Source organism: Phalacrocorax carbo, chromosome 3, assembly GCF_963921805.1.
Source record: "Phalacrocorax carbo chromosome 3, bPhaCar2.1, whole genome shotgun sequence".
NCBI lineage: Eukaryota > Metazoa > Chordata > Aves > Suliformes > Phalacrocoracidae > Phalacrocorax > Phalacrocorax carbo.
The window spans coordinates 60,102,857-60,118,554 of record NC_087515.1 but is presented as its reverse complement, the minus strand read 5'-3'; the positions used below and the strand labels follow the sequence as shown (position 1 = coordinate 60,118,554).

Genomic DNA, 15,698 nt, shown 5'->3' with positions numbered 1-15,698 from the left:
CTTAACACAGGGTGATCTAAATCAGCTAGAGATTAGGTAAATATTGGTATAGTGTTCTTCAAATATCTTACTACCGAGTAATCTGCCCATGATCTTTCCTGAACCAGGATAACGTTCTTTCTTCATCATCATCTTTATACATGACAACCTTCCTGTATCAACCCAAGTGCACCAAACTGGAAACCAGTGTTGTGTGTTCCTCTGACAGCGGACATTTTCAACTGACAGCAGTACTCAGCAGTACTGAGAATGACTGGCCTTAAAGATTTCTCTTGGACAAAACTTGTTCCTCACATGCTTGTAGATGACCCTTTTGTTTCTCGTGGTGTTAAGCTCTATGAAACGATTCTTCAGACCTCAGCAAGTGGTAACAGTGGCTGTCACTGAAGGAATTTCATAAAGTAAAATGCTTGTCAGGTGAATTACCTATTTGTTTATTTGCATGCTCCAAAGCTTCTGCACTTTACTTAGCCTTCTTAGTATCTCCTTCCCATGAACTGGGTCACTTCACAGAACTTCAGCTGCTGCTGGTGTTCATCAGGTTACTTAACATCCCTGCCTCCCAGCTCCCATTCATTCTGATTATAGCTCCCTGCTCTGTGGAACTATTGGGAGAAATCTACACCATAGAAGTGATCTGCCTCTCTTCATGTGAAAAGCCAGAGAAGAAAAAGTAATGTATATCTAAGCTGTAGCAGAGTCCTGAGTTTATAGCCACCTCAGAATGATGTAAAATATTAATGTGAAGAGGAAAAAAAAGAAAACCACAACACGCTTTCCTTTGCCAAAATGAATTTTGGACTGCTCAACATGTCAGATAAACGATATAGTTTTAAAGCACAAAATAAATGCAAAACTACATCAGAAACTCTGTATAAACTAACAAAATTAAATTCAGGAACACAAGTTTATTACAAAAATAAATTAAGTACAACTATGCATCCCAAGAACCCAGAGTCCTGCTAACAGCAGCAATGGGATATACTGATACAGCAACAGATGACTACACCAAATTTCACTGTTTCTAGCGCTCACCTCAAAACACATTCCCTTTCATTTAAGCAACTGTGTGAAGAAAGTTCTTCTCCCTGCTACCTTCTTTCTTTTTAGTATGTAAATTCTGTGTAGAAACAACAGCAGAGCACAGCACCACTCTGCAGAAGCAGAAATCCAGCTGGTTTTTGCATACTTTCGTAAGATACAACCATTATGGTCTGCCTTATGATAGCAAATTACTTGTTTCGCGTTTCCATCTGCTTTGGCTCTATGTTCCTGTGAAAAGCTATTTAGAAAGCACTCTAAAAGTTTAACAAAACTCTGTGTAAGGTATTCAGCAAAGTGTCCGAAGTGTCTAACATACTTAAATGTCTTATCAGCGTACCAATCTTCAGATCAAGTTCTGATCATCTTCAAATGCTTCATAGAAGACAGCATTAAAGAGAAAGCAGACCATAACTTAGGGACAGCCCTTGCTACGCTCTGTTCAGAAGTAAAATCATTGGTGAAACAGTATGAGTATAGTTAGTAGAACAGTATGACACTTGATTTTGTCTAAGATGAAATGATGTACCTGAGTTGTAAGAAACATCAGAAATTACACTTACAAAAAAGATGATGGTTACTGTATTTTGTAACAGTACTCAAGCTAAATCTTGTTCTTTTCAATGAAAAACAAAGCCTTTTTTCCCTTTAATACTACATTATTAAAACAGTAAGCAGCTGCCACTTACCACTTAGTGTTTTTGACCGTATAGGAGGCAATCCCTTTTTCTGACGTTCTTTTTCCCTTTCCCTAGCCCTTCTTTCACTGGAATATGACCGAGATGACTTTCTCTTCCTTTCTCTTGATCTTGACCGTGAACGCTTTCTGTGTTTACGCTTACGAGAACCAGACCGTGATCTAGACCTTCGTTTTCTTGGTGACCTACAAAATACTTAATTTCAGTATGCTGAGTTTAAAAAAAAAAAATCTAATTTAGTCATCTTTGACTACAAATTTTAAGCATGATACAGACATTTCCATTACATTCACTCAAACTGTTTCGGGAAATAAACTTAACGCCGTTAGCGTGAGGAACAGCACATACACCTTGAGCATAAAACAAAACACATTCAAAGAGTTCCGTAACAGTATCTGTTTTTCAGGCCTAGAAAACCTAACCAGTTGCTAGTGTTAGTTATTTCTGTTACCTGAACAGGTCTTCAAAAATTTAAAGTAGACCACAGATTGGCAAAATGAACTGTCATACAGAGAGTCTCCATCTAACACATGAATATTAAATGAATACTTTCTTTTATTGCCAAAAACTGCTCATAGCAATTTTGGAAAACACAGAACAGAGAATGGCAATCATAAATTGCGACTTTGTTTCAGAAAACCTTCATTTACTTAATACAAGTTAATTATGAAACCTTGAACGAGATCTTGAACGGGTTCTTGATCTTGAACGAACAGCTGATTTCTTCTCTTCTTGTTCAAAAATCTCTTCTTCAGCAACATCCTGTCCTTCATCTATATCCATGTCCTGAGGTCAGACATAACAGATGTTCAGTAACATTTCATAAACATACAATATATATGACTATATGAAAGCATACATCCGTATTACTAAGATGATTTCAAAATGGGTATGTGTTTTCCTTTCAAGTGCTGTAATCAAATTTAAAATAGTTTTCACCTGTTGTTGAATATCCATTGAATCATCTACATTTGTTTCCACTTCTAAAAACTGCTGCTGACTACTCCCTTGTGACGGTGAGGCAGAGTGCTCTGAACCAAAATTTCCTTCTTGATTCTCCTCAGGGCTTGCCTAAATAACAAATAATAACAAATCATTAAAAGACTCATAATTCAAAGTGCTTACTGTGTCAAAAGGTAATACTACATGAAACAAAGGTTCAAGTGTCCCTCAAAAACTGTTTATCAAATTTCTTTTATTTTCCCACTTATCATTAATGTGAAAGCTGAACTAGATGTCACTCCATTCCATTCCTGCTTTTGTATCATCCTTAAATACAAAAGCCTGAAATAATTAATATTCCTGACTATAAAAAAATTACTATCTATTTGCTGAATCAAAAAAACCCAAGTACATTCTTTACTGCTTAATTTGGCTGGCTTGAAAACAAAAACTCACAGGACAAGCAGTAGTGATGGCAGCTACATGTACACTGACACCGAGATATTAATTGGTCACCCATGCACATGCATTATATTTTTTTATTAATGAAAATATTTGCAATGCCAATTGAACTAGTTAAAAAGTTTACGTTTAACTCCAAACTTTCTTACAATATGTGATTTAAGACAAGTAACTATTACAAGATAAGGAAGAGTGTTGTGTCATTTATGTCAACCTGTCAATTACAAGACCTAACAGAACAAACAGTTCTGAAAAAAACACCAAAATTAGAAAATGTACAATACTAAATGCATTGTTAATTTGCCAGAGAAAGAACCATCATGGCCTATACATTGGCTTGAAAGTACAGATTTTGAATAAATATCTGTAAGTTATGAAAGAAATTTGAGAAATACAAGAAATGCAATGAAAATACTCGGAAGTGTTATCAGGACAATTTGGACAAGCAATTTTAAACCTATAATCCACTATTGCAGGTAAACATTTCAGTGATTCTTATTACATCTTCCTTTGAATTAAACAAATGCTAGATGTTCTATCTGCCAGAACAGCAGAAAGTGAGCAGAATGACACATAGTACCAAGTAATTTTTTTTTTTATCTTCATAGTTTTAAGTAACTTATGACAATTTGCAGGGAAAGAAAAAATTCTACTATAGTTGTTAATACATTTTCTTTCTAACATTATCTGTTTCACCTCATTTTCATCTTATTTAATTATTCTTTAACAATCTGTTTCTTGATAGCAATTCCAGCATTCCTTGTTGCTCCTTTTGTCTGTCTTCTATCCTCTCCTACTCTCCCTCTAATTTCTAATCAGGTGCTTAATAATTTTCTTCTTTTATCTTTTCCTCTTTTTCCCTTAATCTTTCTCACTGATGATTAAACATGGAATTAAAGAAAATCTTCCTCATAACACGCTGCAGTCATTATGGAGGAGTTCCAGCAGAAGTCTGTATCTTTTAGCTGCTATCAAGGTGAAAACAAAACTTCCTCTCCGTACTGACTACACAAGAAGCTGAGTGAACCTGAATGGAAACCACTTCTGAAAGAGTACTTGCAATAGAAATCAAATAACAACAGGCAAGTCATATGAACATTCTACCCACAAATGCACTGTAACTTAATTTCATAGATAAAATTAATTTAAACTCTAATTCTGCCTATTTTAGAATCAGATAGGCATTCAGCATTTTTATTTTCAAATTACATAGTTACTTTAAGATACGTCACACCAAAAGCTCCCAAAACAGATGGCCACTTAAAAGTTATATTCCTTTACAATATTTTTTAGTGTTTAAAGCCAGAAATTGCTAAAAATCCACCAACATCAAAAACTATTTAGTCTGAAACTGTTATACAAACTTTCTCAGATACTGCACTTATATGAGAAATGAAAATAAAACATAGTAAAATAAAGAAGTAGAATATGAAAATAATATCTAGTAAAATGAAACTTACTATTTTTCTAAACAATTAAAAACTCAAAAGTCACAAATTCAAACTGAAATGATGCTCTTGACTGAAAGTGGAGTGACTGCACCTTTGTACAGGTTAAACTAAGATGTTTGTTAAGTTTGTGGTCCCTTAGATTTTCTTTCAATCTAAGATTTCTATTTTACTGTGAAACTAGTTCCAGATACTTCACAGAACAGGAGGGGAAAAGAGCAGCGAAATACCAAGGATTAACCTCAGAAGAAACGAGCCAATTTACTTCAATGCAGAGTAGAGAGGGCCCAGTTCACAGAGTTAAGAAGGAATCTTGGGTTGTCTCAAGCATCAGAATTAATCACTTCTCAGGAAATACGTGACTCTCTTTAGATCAAGTTCTTCAACAGAATGAGACATTTATTAGCCAAGACTTAAAGTTTCCTAAGGAAATTAGTTATCTGCAATCTCCATACTGTCCTCCTGACGGTTCTGCAGCAGCAGCTTACACGCTGCTCTCCCTTCACAGACAAGAGCGTAATCATTTCAGCGCTCACCTTGTTCTTTCTGACAGCAGGGAAAAAGCTTTTTCTCCCCTTATGAAGAGCTGAGCAACCAAAGCACAGTCAGTCTGTAACTCAGCTAAAGGGTACTTTTTCCTAAGAGTTAAAGGGTATTTCTTCCTAACACATATGGTTGTATTTTTTCCCCCTGCTTTAAGCACTTCCTGCCGCTTATTCCACTTACTCTGCAAGCTTCTGTCGATCAACTAGTGACAAAAGACTTTCATTATAAGAGGAGTGTCAGTAACAAGACAATTTTTTTGTCCTGAGGTAGTGTGAATTTTTTGATCAGTGGAGAACATAATTACTACAACAGCCACAAGATGGAGTTCTTACCTTTTGAGGCTGCTGTTGTTCCAGAAGCTGTTGTCTGAGATGTTCTAAATTTTGTTGCTGTAGCTGTTCAGCTAGTTGGTGAAAAAGTGAGTTGTTCACAGATTCTGGTACTAATGGCCTAAAATGAAATAATTAAAATAATTTTTTAAAAACCCCACAACAGTTTTCCTCTTAAACAGCTGGTAACCAGGTCTTCATAACTGAGTTTCAAGTTTAACTAATAACATAAAATAATGAAGACAATGTAGCTAGTTCCACCTTCTCTTATCATCATTATAACATTAACACTATGAATATAACAAAGCAAAGAATGTGCTAACTTTAAGACGAAGCCAACAAAAATTCTGGCACACAGACTTATATTAAGTATTTTTAAATGTATACGTTTCATTAATTTAGTAAACTGTCTTTTCTCTTCCTGCTGTTTTACTATACTTATGCTCTGAAAGAAACAATGTTTTCCTTACTATTTAATTCTAACGTTCAACTACTGTCAGGCAAATTTTAGCATTTTCCATAAAAAACATAGCTTGATCTTACAATTGGGAAGTGGGAGTTTCCTTTTTAGGCTCTTCATTTTGTTCAGATTCTTCCCCAAAGTCAAACCTGTCCATCAGCTTCTAGGATAAAGCAAAATAAGCATTACTGAATACTCCTTATATGTCCCTTTACGTATATTCAGTTTTCAAAAGAAAAATGCTCTTATTTCTCAAATGAAAAAAAAAAAAAAAAAACCCAAACAATTTGGCAGTAACTATGCACTGATAGAGCAGTGCTATCAAACCCATGTCCATGCATCTTCGCACCTTGGAAGTTTTTTGAAAAGCAGAGTTAATGCTGTACTGCAAACCACCATAACGTCTTCTCAAACCGTGGTCTCAGAAGGGAAAAACCAGGAGGATGAGAACACAGGGCAGTCATTTTGAAATACCAAGGCAAAAACTTCTCCAGTAACAAGCCATGATGCTTCAGTAGCCCATTTTCTTTCTCAGGATGTTCGATTTACTCTCATTTACTGGAGTCCAGCAAGAAGAATAAAGCATAAGCTAACTAAGAGACTAATCAATCAAAAAGTCTTTTAACTATTTTCTTAATGAAATAATCTAATATATATGAAAGCAGGACTGAATATATCTCTGAGAAACCACAGCAGAAACATAGACCATTGAGCTTATATGAGATGAGATGCTAAAATACAAAATAGTTTTCACCATATATATCTAACCCATTTAAAGCAAGGTGGCTGCCACCTTTTTATTTTTTCATATTGTTTGAATATTTTCAAGTAAAGTACTTGCAAAATGCTGCTGCTCTGAAAAAAATATGCATTTTAGAACAACCACCAATCTCATCTTTAAAATATTATTAGTCATAATACGTCTTCCATCCTGATAAAGTAGAATGGAAAATAAAAGGATACATACTATTTAATCATATGAGAAAAATAACAAATGGAAAGCAGTCATCAATTTATGATATGCAAAAGAAATTTAGTTAAACTGGGGCCAGAGAAAATCAAAGAACTTCCAGCCAAGACAGGCAAATGTGCAACGTGATTTTTGTTTATATTTGTTTTAAATAACACAACAGATATTAAAAGAAAAAGCGTGAACTGAAATATCTTGATGTTGACAAAAGAAAGAAATTTTTCACATACCACGTATTAATTTGCACGACTTATTACCACAAGATACTATGGAGACTGAAGAGCTTGAGAACAAAGGATTGGAAGAACTGCCAAATTTATTAAAAATAGGATTATTTTTTTTAAACGGATGGATACTTATGTATTCATCAGAAATATTCTCCTGCACTATTTATATTTGTTATCCAATTCAGCATCATTATATCATTGAATGAGAACTAAGCTTCACAGTTTTCTTTGGATCATGCTGCTTCCTGCTTATGTATCATGAAAGCTGTTTTTTTTTTTTTAATGTCTGCCAACTCAGAACATTTGCCTTTTGGACACCACCTTAAACCATGTAAGTATTTCTATATCCACATCATGGCCCCATCCTCCATTCTCTAAACTTCATCACAAGTCTCTTCAGAATGTTCGACAGAAACTTTTCAATATGTCTAATTATTGCTTTCAGGAACTGCTAGATTATCTAATTTTGCTGCTGCCGCTTTTTTAAGATGTTCAGGATTGGTCACTGTACCTCAGGTAAGAATACTTCTATTTCCACTAGATGACAATATCTCTTTTGCCCCGATCTTCATAAACTTTAGGATCACAGGACAGTCCAGGTTGAAAGGGACCTCAGTAGGTCTCAGTACAACTTTCTGCTAGCAGCAAGCTCAGTTGTGAGCTCAGGTCAGGTTACTCAGAGCTTTAGCCAGCTGAGTCTTGGAAACATCTTGGTTTCCAACAACTGAGACTGCACAGTCTTTCCAAGCAACCTATTCCAGTGTTTGACTGTCCTCATGGGGAAAAAAGGTTTTTCTTACACTCAACCCAAACCCTTTCATTTTAATTCCTGTCTGATGTCTATAATCCTGCCACTATGCCGTGCTGTAAAGAAGCTGTCTTCATCTTCTTGATGACCTTCCTGTAGGTGCTGGGGTGGGGCTGCTTTTTAGGTCACCCCCAAAGCTGCCTCTGCCCCAAGGTGAACCAGCTCCCATGCTACAGCCCTGACCATTGTGGTGGTTTTCCACTAAACTCACTCCAGTTTGTCAACATCCTTCCTGTATGGAGGTGGCAAAACTGGATGCGATACTCTAGATGCATTCTAGAGTAGATGGGATGTCTAGATGGGATGATCATTTCCATCAATCACCTGGCTACACTCCTGGTCACACAGCCTGGGATGTTGTTGGTCCCCTTTGCTGCCAGAGCACTCTGCCTGCTCATGCTCTGTTGTATTAAGTATCCTTGTTAACAACTGGTTTTCTTATAAAGACTAGAACCCCAGAGATTAAGCAACTGTACGTCTGGTACACAAACAAAGCCTGTTATCAGCCTAGTGTTGCTGTTCATTATACTGTTTTGACACCCTGGTTTTTGATACTTGTATCTCTAAAAATATCTCCACCTGCAATTGAGGCATTTTGTGTTAAATCTAGAACTATTACAAGCCCTCTAAAACACATACAAAAACTCTACAACTTCAGAGAATCCTGGAAGATCATTAACAAAGATAAGATTTGTTGTCAAGAAGCAAAGCATTTCCAAATTTCTCCTCTTTAAAAAATCTGTTTTACACTTCATAGTTTTTATTTTATTTGGGCATGATATTTGGACTTTGTTACTAGTTACTCTGAAGCAGCTCCAGTCCAGCCCTGTTGAACAAGTGCTCAGTAGCAGTTGCAGCATATTTTCTGCTTTAGCTTAATCCAAATGGATCTACTTCATGCATTCAGGATTGCTCCGCAGTGTGAAACAATGTGTACCACACATGTAAAAAATCAAAAGTTTCATCTCAAAAGCATGCTCCTGATTCAAACTAAAAGACTAATGTAAATGCTTCCCAGCAAAGAGGAAGTCGGGCAAGAACACCAGGAGGTGTGCATGGATGAACAAGGAGCTCCTGGGCAAACTCAAAAAGGAAGCCTACAGAGGGTAGAAGCAAGGACAGGTAGCTTGGGAGGAACACAGAGAAATTGTCCCAGCAGCCAGAGATCAGTTAGGAAAGCTAAAGCCCTGACAGAATTAAATGAATGATAGAAATAAATCTGGCCAGAGACATCAAGGGCAATAAGAAAAACTTCTATAGGTACGTCACGGATAAAAGGAAGACTAGGGAAAACGTGGGCCTTCTCCAGAAGGCAACAGGAAACCTAGTCACCTGGGATATGGAGATAGCTGAGATACTCAACAACTTTTTTGCCTCAGTCTTCACTGGCAAGTGCTCAAGCCACACTGCCCAAATCACAGAAGGCAAAAGCAGGGACTGGGAGAATTAAGATGAGGTTTGAGACCATCTAAGTAACCTGAAGGTGCACAAGTCCATGGGAATTGATGAGATGCATCTGCGTGTCTTGAGGGAAATGGCAGATGAAGTTGCTAAACCACTCTCCATCATGTTTGAGAAATCGTGGCAGTCCAGTGAAGTTCCTACTGACTAGAAAAGGGGAAACATCACCCCCATTTTCAAAATGGGAAAAAAGGAAGACCTGGGGAAATACAGGCCAGTCAGCCTCACCTCCGTGCCCAGCAAGATCATGGAGCAGATCCTCCTGGAAACTATGCTAAGGCACATGGAAAACAAAGAAGTGACTGGTGACAGCCAACATGGCTTCACGAAGGGGAAATCATGCCTGACAAATTTGGTGGCCTTCTATGACAGGGTTACAGTGTTGGTGGATAAGGAAAGAGCAACTGGCACCACCTGGACTTGTGCAAAGCATTTGACACTGACCCGCACAATATCCTTGTCTCTAAATCACAGACACATGGATTTGATGGATGGACCCCTCAGTGGATCAGAAATTGGCCTGATGGTCACACTCAGAGTTGCGGTCAACTGCTCCATGTCCAAGTGGAGACCTGTGACGAGTGGCATTCCTCAGGGGTTGGTATTGGGACCAGTGCTGTTTAACATCTTTGTCAGTTACATGGACAGTGGAATTGAGTGCACCCTCAGCAAGTCTGCAGATGACACCAAGCTGTGTGGTGCAGTTGACACACTGGAGGGAAGGGATGCCATCCAGAGGGACCTTGACAAGCTTGAGAAGTGGGCCCATTCAACAAGGCCAAGGCCAAGGCCCTGCACACAGGTCAGGGCAATCCCAAGCACAAATACAGGCTGGGAAGAGAATGGATTGAGAGTAGCCCTGACGAGAAGGACTTGGGGGTGTTGGTTGATGAGAAGCTCAACATGACCCAGCTCTGTGCTCCTGCAGCCCAGAAAGCTACATTGTGGCTTGGTCATTATGCTTTGACCAGAAAGCCAACCATATCCTGGGCTGCACCAAAAGAAGCATGACCAGCAGGTCGAGGGAGATGATCCTCCCTCTCTACTTTGCTCTCACGAGACCCCACGTGGAGTACTGCATTCAGTTCTGGGGTCCTCGACATAAGGACATAGACCTGCTGGAGTGAGTCCAGAGGAGGGCCACAAAGATGATCCAAGGGCTTGAGCACCTCTCCTATGAAGACAGGCTGAGAGAGCTGGGGTTGTTCAGCCTGGAGAAGAAAAGGCGCTGGGCAGACCTTACAGCAGCCTTCCAGTACCTGAAGGGGGCCTGCAAGAAAGCTGGAGAAGGACTTTTTACAAAGGCCTGTAGTGACAGGACATGGGATAATGGCTTTAAACTGAAAGAGGGTAGATTTAGATTAGACATAAGGAAGAAGTTCACTGTGAGGGTGGTGAGGCACTGGAACAGGTTGCTCAGAGAAGCTGTGGATGCCCCTTCCCTGGCAATGTTCAAAGCCAGGTGGATGGGGCTTTGAGTAACCTGGTCTAGTGGGAGGTATCCCTGCCCATGGCAGGGTGGTTGGAACTAGATGATCTTTAAGGCCCCTTCCAACCCAAACCATTCTATGATTCTGTGCTTCCTATAAAAGTAAATATTGTCTTTTTAACACTTTATTAAGGCTGCCATGTCTGGTAAAAAAATTATAATAAAATGGAAGTAGAGAGTCCAATAAATAGAATTATATCATTATGACTCATGATCTTCAGCTATTGAGAAGTGGGATTTGGGTGGCAGTTGATATTGGTGCTGAGCAACCATTTAAAAAAGCAAGGAAAATTATTTTCCCCAAAACTGATCATTGCAAAAATAGGATTGCCCATTAACATATATATATTACTATGTACTCTTCTAAAATAGCTAGATTCAGCAATCCTCAAACGTTGAAAGAGGGAGAAAATAGGTATGCTAGTGCCAATGTTACATTTTAAAAAAAAAAAAAGGACATTCTAAAACAACATGCTATTTCTGCGAAGCAGCCTAGATAACTTTTGAGTAAAAGCCTCAATGGACTAGCAAGACATAATCAGTTCATTCACAGAGATGCTATAGAACACTGAACAAGGAACTGGAGATGTGTTATAATCTAACACTATTTCTGTAACACAGAACTGAGGTGCAGATCACTTACTATCAACACAACTCTTCCACAGCTTACAAGAACAAATCAACCCTATAACTACTGAAAGCTTGTAAATTATCACACTGTCACAAGACTTCCTTCTACAACACTTACCTTCAAACTCCCAGAAATCATAGTCATGTACCCTCACCCTGCTGACAGCTTTCATGATAACAAGACTCCTGCCTACTATTGGTGGCATAAACTAACTAAAGAGCATCAGGCTAAACTCAATGTATATAAACATCTCATCAGAATGACAATTCCTTCAATTTGCTCCAGTTAAGTTGTCCAACATTCAAGACAGCCACATCTACAAGTACTCCTATCCATATAAATGCTGGAATTGAAGTCTGTGGAATAAACCACAATACAATGCTATATTCTTAATTACTTTTTGTATATAAATATTAAGGCAGTCCCTATTAACTGAGGCGTTCATTCCCTGTGATTATGCCCTACTCGAGTTGATGGTTACAGCTGTGATACAGCACAAGTGCAGGCTGTATTTTTCCAGACGTATTTTTATAGCTGCGTTACTTTTATTAGTAATGACAACTCTCTATTATTTCAGAGATTTTAGTTTAGCTGAACAAAATTCTAGAAATATAAGTTGTCCTAAAACTTCAAACTCAGCACTTGTCAGGTTTTGAGCAGCTAACTGCCTGAAAAAGAGATTATCTGGATTAGGAAGAAAAAAAAAAAAAAAAGGTGTTTTGCCTCTCTGACTTCTTTATTCTTGTTATTTATTCACTCCAGGACAATCCTACTGAGATTATCTACTCACAAGCTGCTTCTTCCAAAGATAATGAACAAGATTTATTATTTTTTCGTCTTTGAGTAGTTCTTCCTTTTTTTATTGTACTGATATTATACTATTACTACTGTAATTGCCAGCACGGTTATTGCTACTTGGCATTCAACTATATTAGTAGTCTTAAATTCCTGCATTCTGTATTCTTTTTTTTTTTTTTTTTAAGATAGGCACATATGTTGTAACACACAAAGTTTCTTTATCTACAGGATTGTTTTTCACATTGTGACATCCTTTAAAATGTGTCACAGTTGAAGAAGTGTAGTTTTACCTACAGTCATAAACTTATTTCTTCACTTATTATCACTTTGTGGCTAAGATTAGACATTTTCTTGGCATTCATAATATAAGAAAATTACACGTACAATCACGTTTTACTCTTCAGGAAAAACAGCGTATATACATTTTTGCATGTTTCCCTTTCATTACCTTGTAAAAAAAAAAATCACTTCCTACCTCAGACCATAAACACAGAAAGGGGAAATAAAAGACATGCTCAATTCTCACTGCTGTGTTACGAAGGGTGAAGAAAAACATGTAACAATGTCTTAACTTTGCTAAATCAAATCCATCTTCATACTCAATGATCCTTATGGGTCCCTTCCAACTTGAAAAATTCTATGAAATGCCATTTAGCCCTAAACTCATACAAAACCTAATATTTTCATTTATACTACTCTCTAGACATTTTATTGACATTTTCAAGATAGACCACTTTATAGTATATTCATGTATTTTTAAAATCTCTGAAGTCAAGCCATAAAATCCAAACTAAGACTCTTTCACTTACATATATTTTAACAATAAATATTTATTCAAAGTTATATTATTCTACTTCTACCTTATTGAATGAGACACTCTGTTCCAGTGGATTAAGTGTGTTAGCAGCAGCAGCTGCAGCTGTGAGTTGTGCTGTGAGGGCCTGTAACTGAACAACAAGACCAGCGTCCAGGGCTTGAAGTAGTGAAGGCTGAGGTTTCTGCTGCTGTATCTGCAGTGTCTGTATCAACTGCTGCAGCTAAAAGAGAAGAGACAACAAATGCATTAAACAAGAACTTTTTTTTTTACAAAGAAAAACCAAAAACCAAAAACAAAAAAAACAAACTAGTCTTTTCCCCTTCCAATTAGAAAAAAAAAAAACAAAACACACACACCACCTCAGGAATGCAGGATCATCTAGCCTATGGCTTTTATTTCATCTTAATTTGTTTTCATTTACAGCAAATTTTGTTCCCACTTACTGGCTAATTTGTTTTCTGTGGCTCTTAACACATGCAGATGCTTCTTCCTCCTAACTTGTTCTGACAGGTTGCATGATGACCAGTCACCACTCAGGATTTCCTGCTTTCTAGGGTTCCCCCTCTTCTGTTTCTCCAGTTTGATTCCTTCTGACCTGAAAAAAATCTGTTAGCCTACTCTAGCTTCCTAAGGGCCCACCCATACTAGGGAAAATCTGTATGCTATAACAACATTCGTGTAGAGAAAATAACTGCACTGTTGTGAGCTCCACTTCAAGCTGATGCAACACATCTATGTGAAGAGCTTGCACTAGTGACTCTGGATTAGTCACAAGGCAAAATCTCATGCTGAAACTCAGGTTGCACTGACAGAACGCAATTCCCTTGCTATGTTAACAAAAGATTTAAAAAGCCAATTAACCAGGAACTAGGAATATCGTTTGACTTCCTGCAATGGCACAGACTCTGGGCTCTGTATGGCACTATCTTAGGATAAAAATTGCCTAGATGCAACGTTGAACCAGAAGCCGCAGCCTTGGGGCAACAGAGGTACAGTAACAACAAAGTATGTTACAGTATAAACAAAGTATGGGTAATGCCAAAAGACAGATGTCAAAAAATATTATTTAAAAATAGTGTTACGTGTTTCAATTATTATTTAAAAATAGTTTTTGGGGGTGGTGTGGTGGTTGGGATGGTTTGTTTGTTTGTTTAAACAGCTCCATTCGCAACCCAGGAGAGGTCTAGGATTATACTAGAATGAGTACTAAATATTATCAGAGAAGGAACTGTCAAAAGTGTAGTGAATGGACCCAAGACATTTTCATCAGAGTATATCAGGATACCCTTCAAATCTAGAGGAAAATAAAGAAAAATAGAGTATCTTCCACAGTTTTGTTAGAAAAAATGTACAATCCAATCGCCTGGTGTACCTTGATTTCCTTACTCCAACTTCCTATTTGTACACAGTTGTTTTTAAAAGCGCTGTCCCAATGAGGAAATAAAAGGCCTTTTCCTGTGCAGATCTATTAATCTGTTGAATAGAGATGCTCCCATAAAATTGTACAGCTTCACCGTAACACAAAAAGAAAAAATACTATCCCTGTGGAAAGAAGTCCTCCTAAAGTACCATGGAATTAAAGGAAGCAGTCATATGACCTTCTGTGAGGTAAACCCCTGTAGCCTTACCTTTGGGTATTTCTGGAGAAAAGGTTGAGCAAATCCAGGTAGCTCAAACTACACTGACATAAATCCCTAGTTACCTTCATGTTCATATTCCACCTCATCATGGGGTTCACCACTGAACTCTTATAGGGTTCAATCCCTCCCTTCGTGCTAGGGCTCACCAGAAACTCTGCATAAGCTGATTAGGTTGATATTTTCCACAATACATCAAAAATGTATGATCCTTTTTCAAGATTGTTTTACAGTTACCCTCTGATAATGTGAAACAACTCTTCCTGTTCTTTAAAAAGAGCTGTACAAACTCCTTATGCAGGAGAGCCTCTGAAAATGCTTCGATTCTTGTTCTACCTCACCAAGAGCTTTCACTGATTAACTGCAACAGGCAAATCTGATGAGCTCTGCCCCCCCTTCTTGGCCAACCAACCAAAGACAAGCAAATATGGCTGGTCCATCTTGCATGTTGCTCTGAGTAGGAAGGAATCAAACTGAAGAAGCAGAGATGGAAGCCCTGGAGTGGGAAAATCCTGGGTGGTCACCATTCTAGCTCTTTTCACATTCTTGTTGGTCACATCTTTCTTACTCTACCCTTTGCTACATCTAGACTCTCAATTTACCTGCATGCATTCTCACCCATAAAACACAATCTTAAAATGAAATCAAGGACTTTGGCGCTGGGGGGGGGGGGGGGGGGGGGGGGGGCGGTGGGGAGGGCGTGGAGTGGCTTGGAGAACAGGAAAAGACAGGATGAAAGCAAATATTGCCAGTCCTAGAGATCTGCATGTACATATTTATTGTGTACCCAGCCTGTCTCCACAATTCTGCTTAAGACCATCTTTTCCCTCTTGCAAAATCCATTCTCTTCCTCATTTTACCATTTTGAGCTAAATATCCAAATGTTATTACTTTGTGATCTGTTCTTTGTCACTCTAATTTCCTTCTCATTGTT

General features: G+C 37.9%; 1 protein-coding gene across 5 annotated transcripts in view; it reads right to left on the bottom strand.

Moving 5' to 3' along the window:
- The window catches only part of SCAF8 (SR-related CTD associated factor 8), a 167,276-nt gene that overhangs the window by 117,293 nt on the left and 34,285 nt on the right, over positions 1-15,698 (bottom strand). For 3 of the 5 annotated variants that reach the window (XM_064447070.1, XM_064447069.1, XM_064447068.1), the window contains exons 7-12: positions 13,171-13,347; positions 6,010-6,089; positions 5,470-5,587; positions 2,679-2,810; positions 2,413-2,525; positions 1,731-1,924 (exon numbers count right to left, since the gene is read on the bottom strand). In XM_064447070.1, the coding sequence (XP_064303140.1) occupies positions 1,731-1,924; positions 2,413-2,525; positions 2,679-2,810; positions 5,470-5,587; positions 6,010-6,089; positions 13,171-13,347 (814 nt within the window). Of the gene's footprint in view, positions 1-1,730; positions 1,925-2,412; positions 2,526-2,678; positions 2,811-5,469; positions 5,588-6,009; positions 6,090-13,170; positions 13,348-13,570; positions 13,723-15,698 lie in introns of those variants that run through there. The other 2 variants (XM_064447073.1, XM_064447071.1) reach the window with 2 other exon arrangements.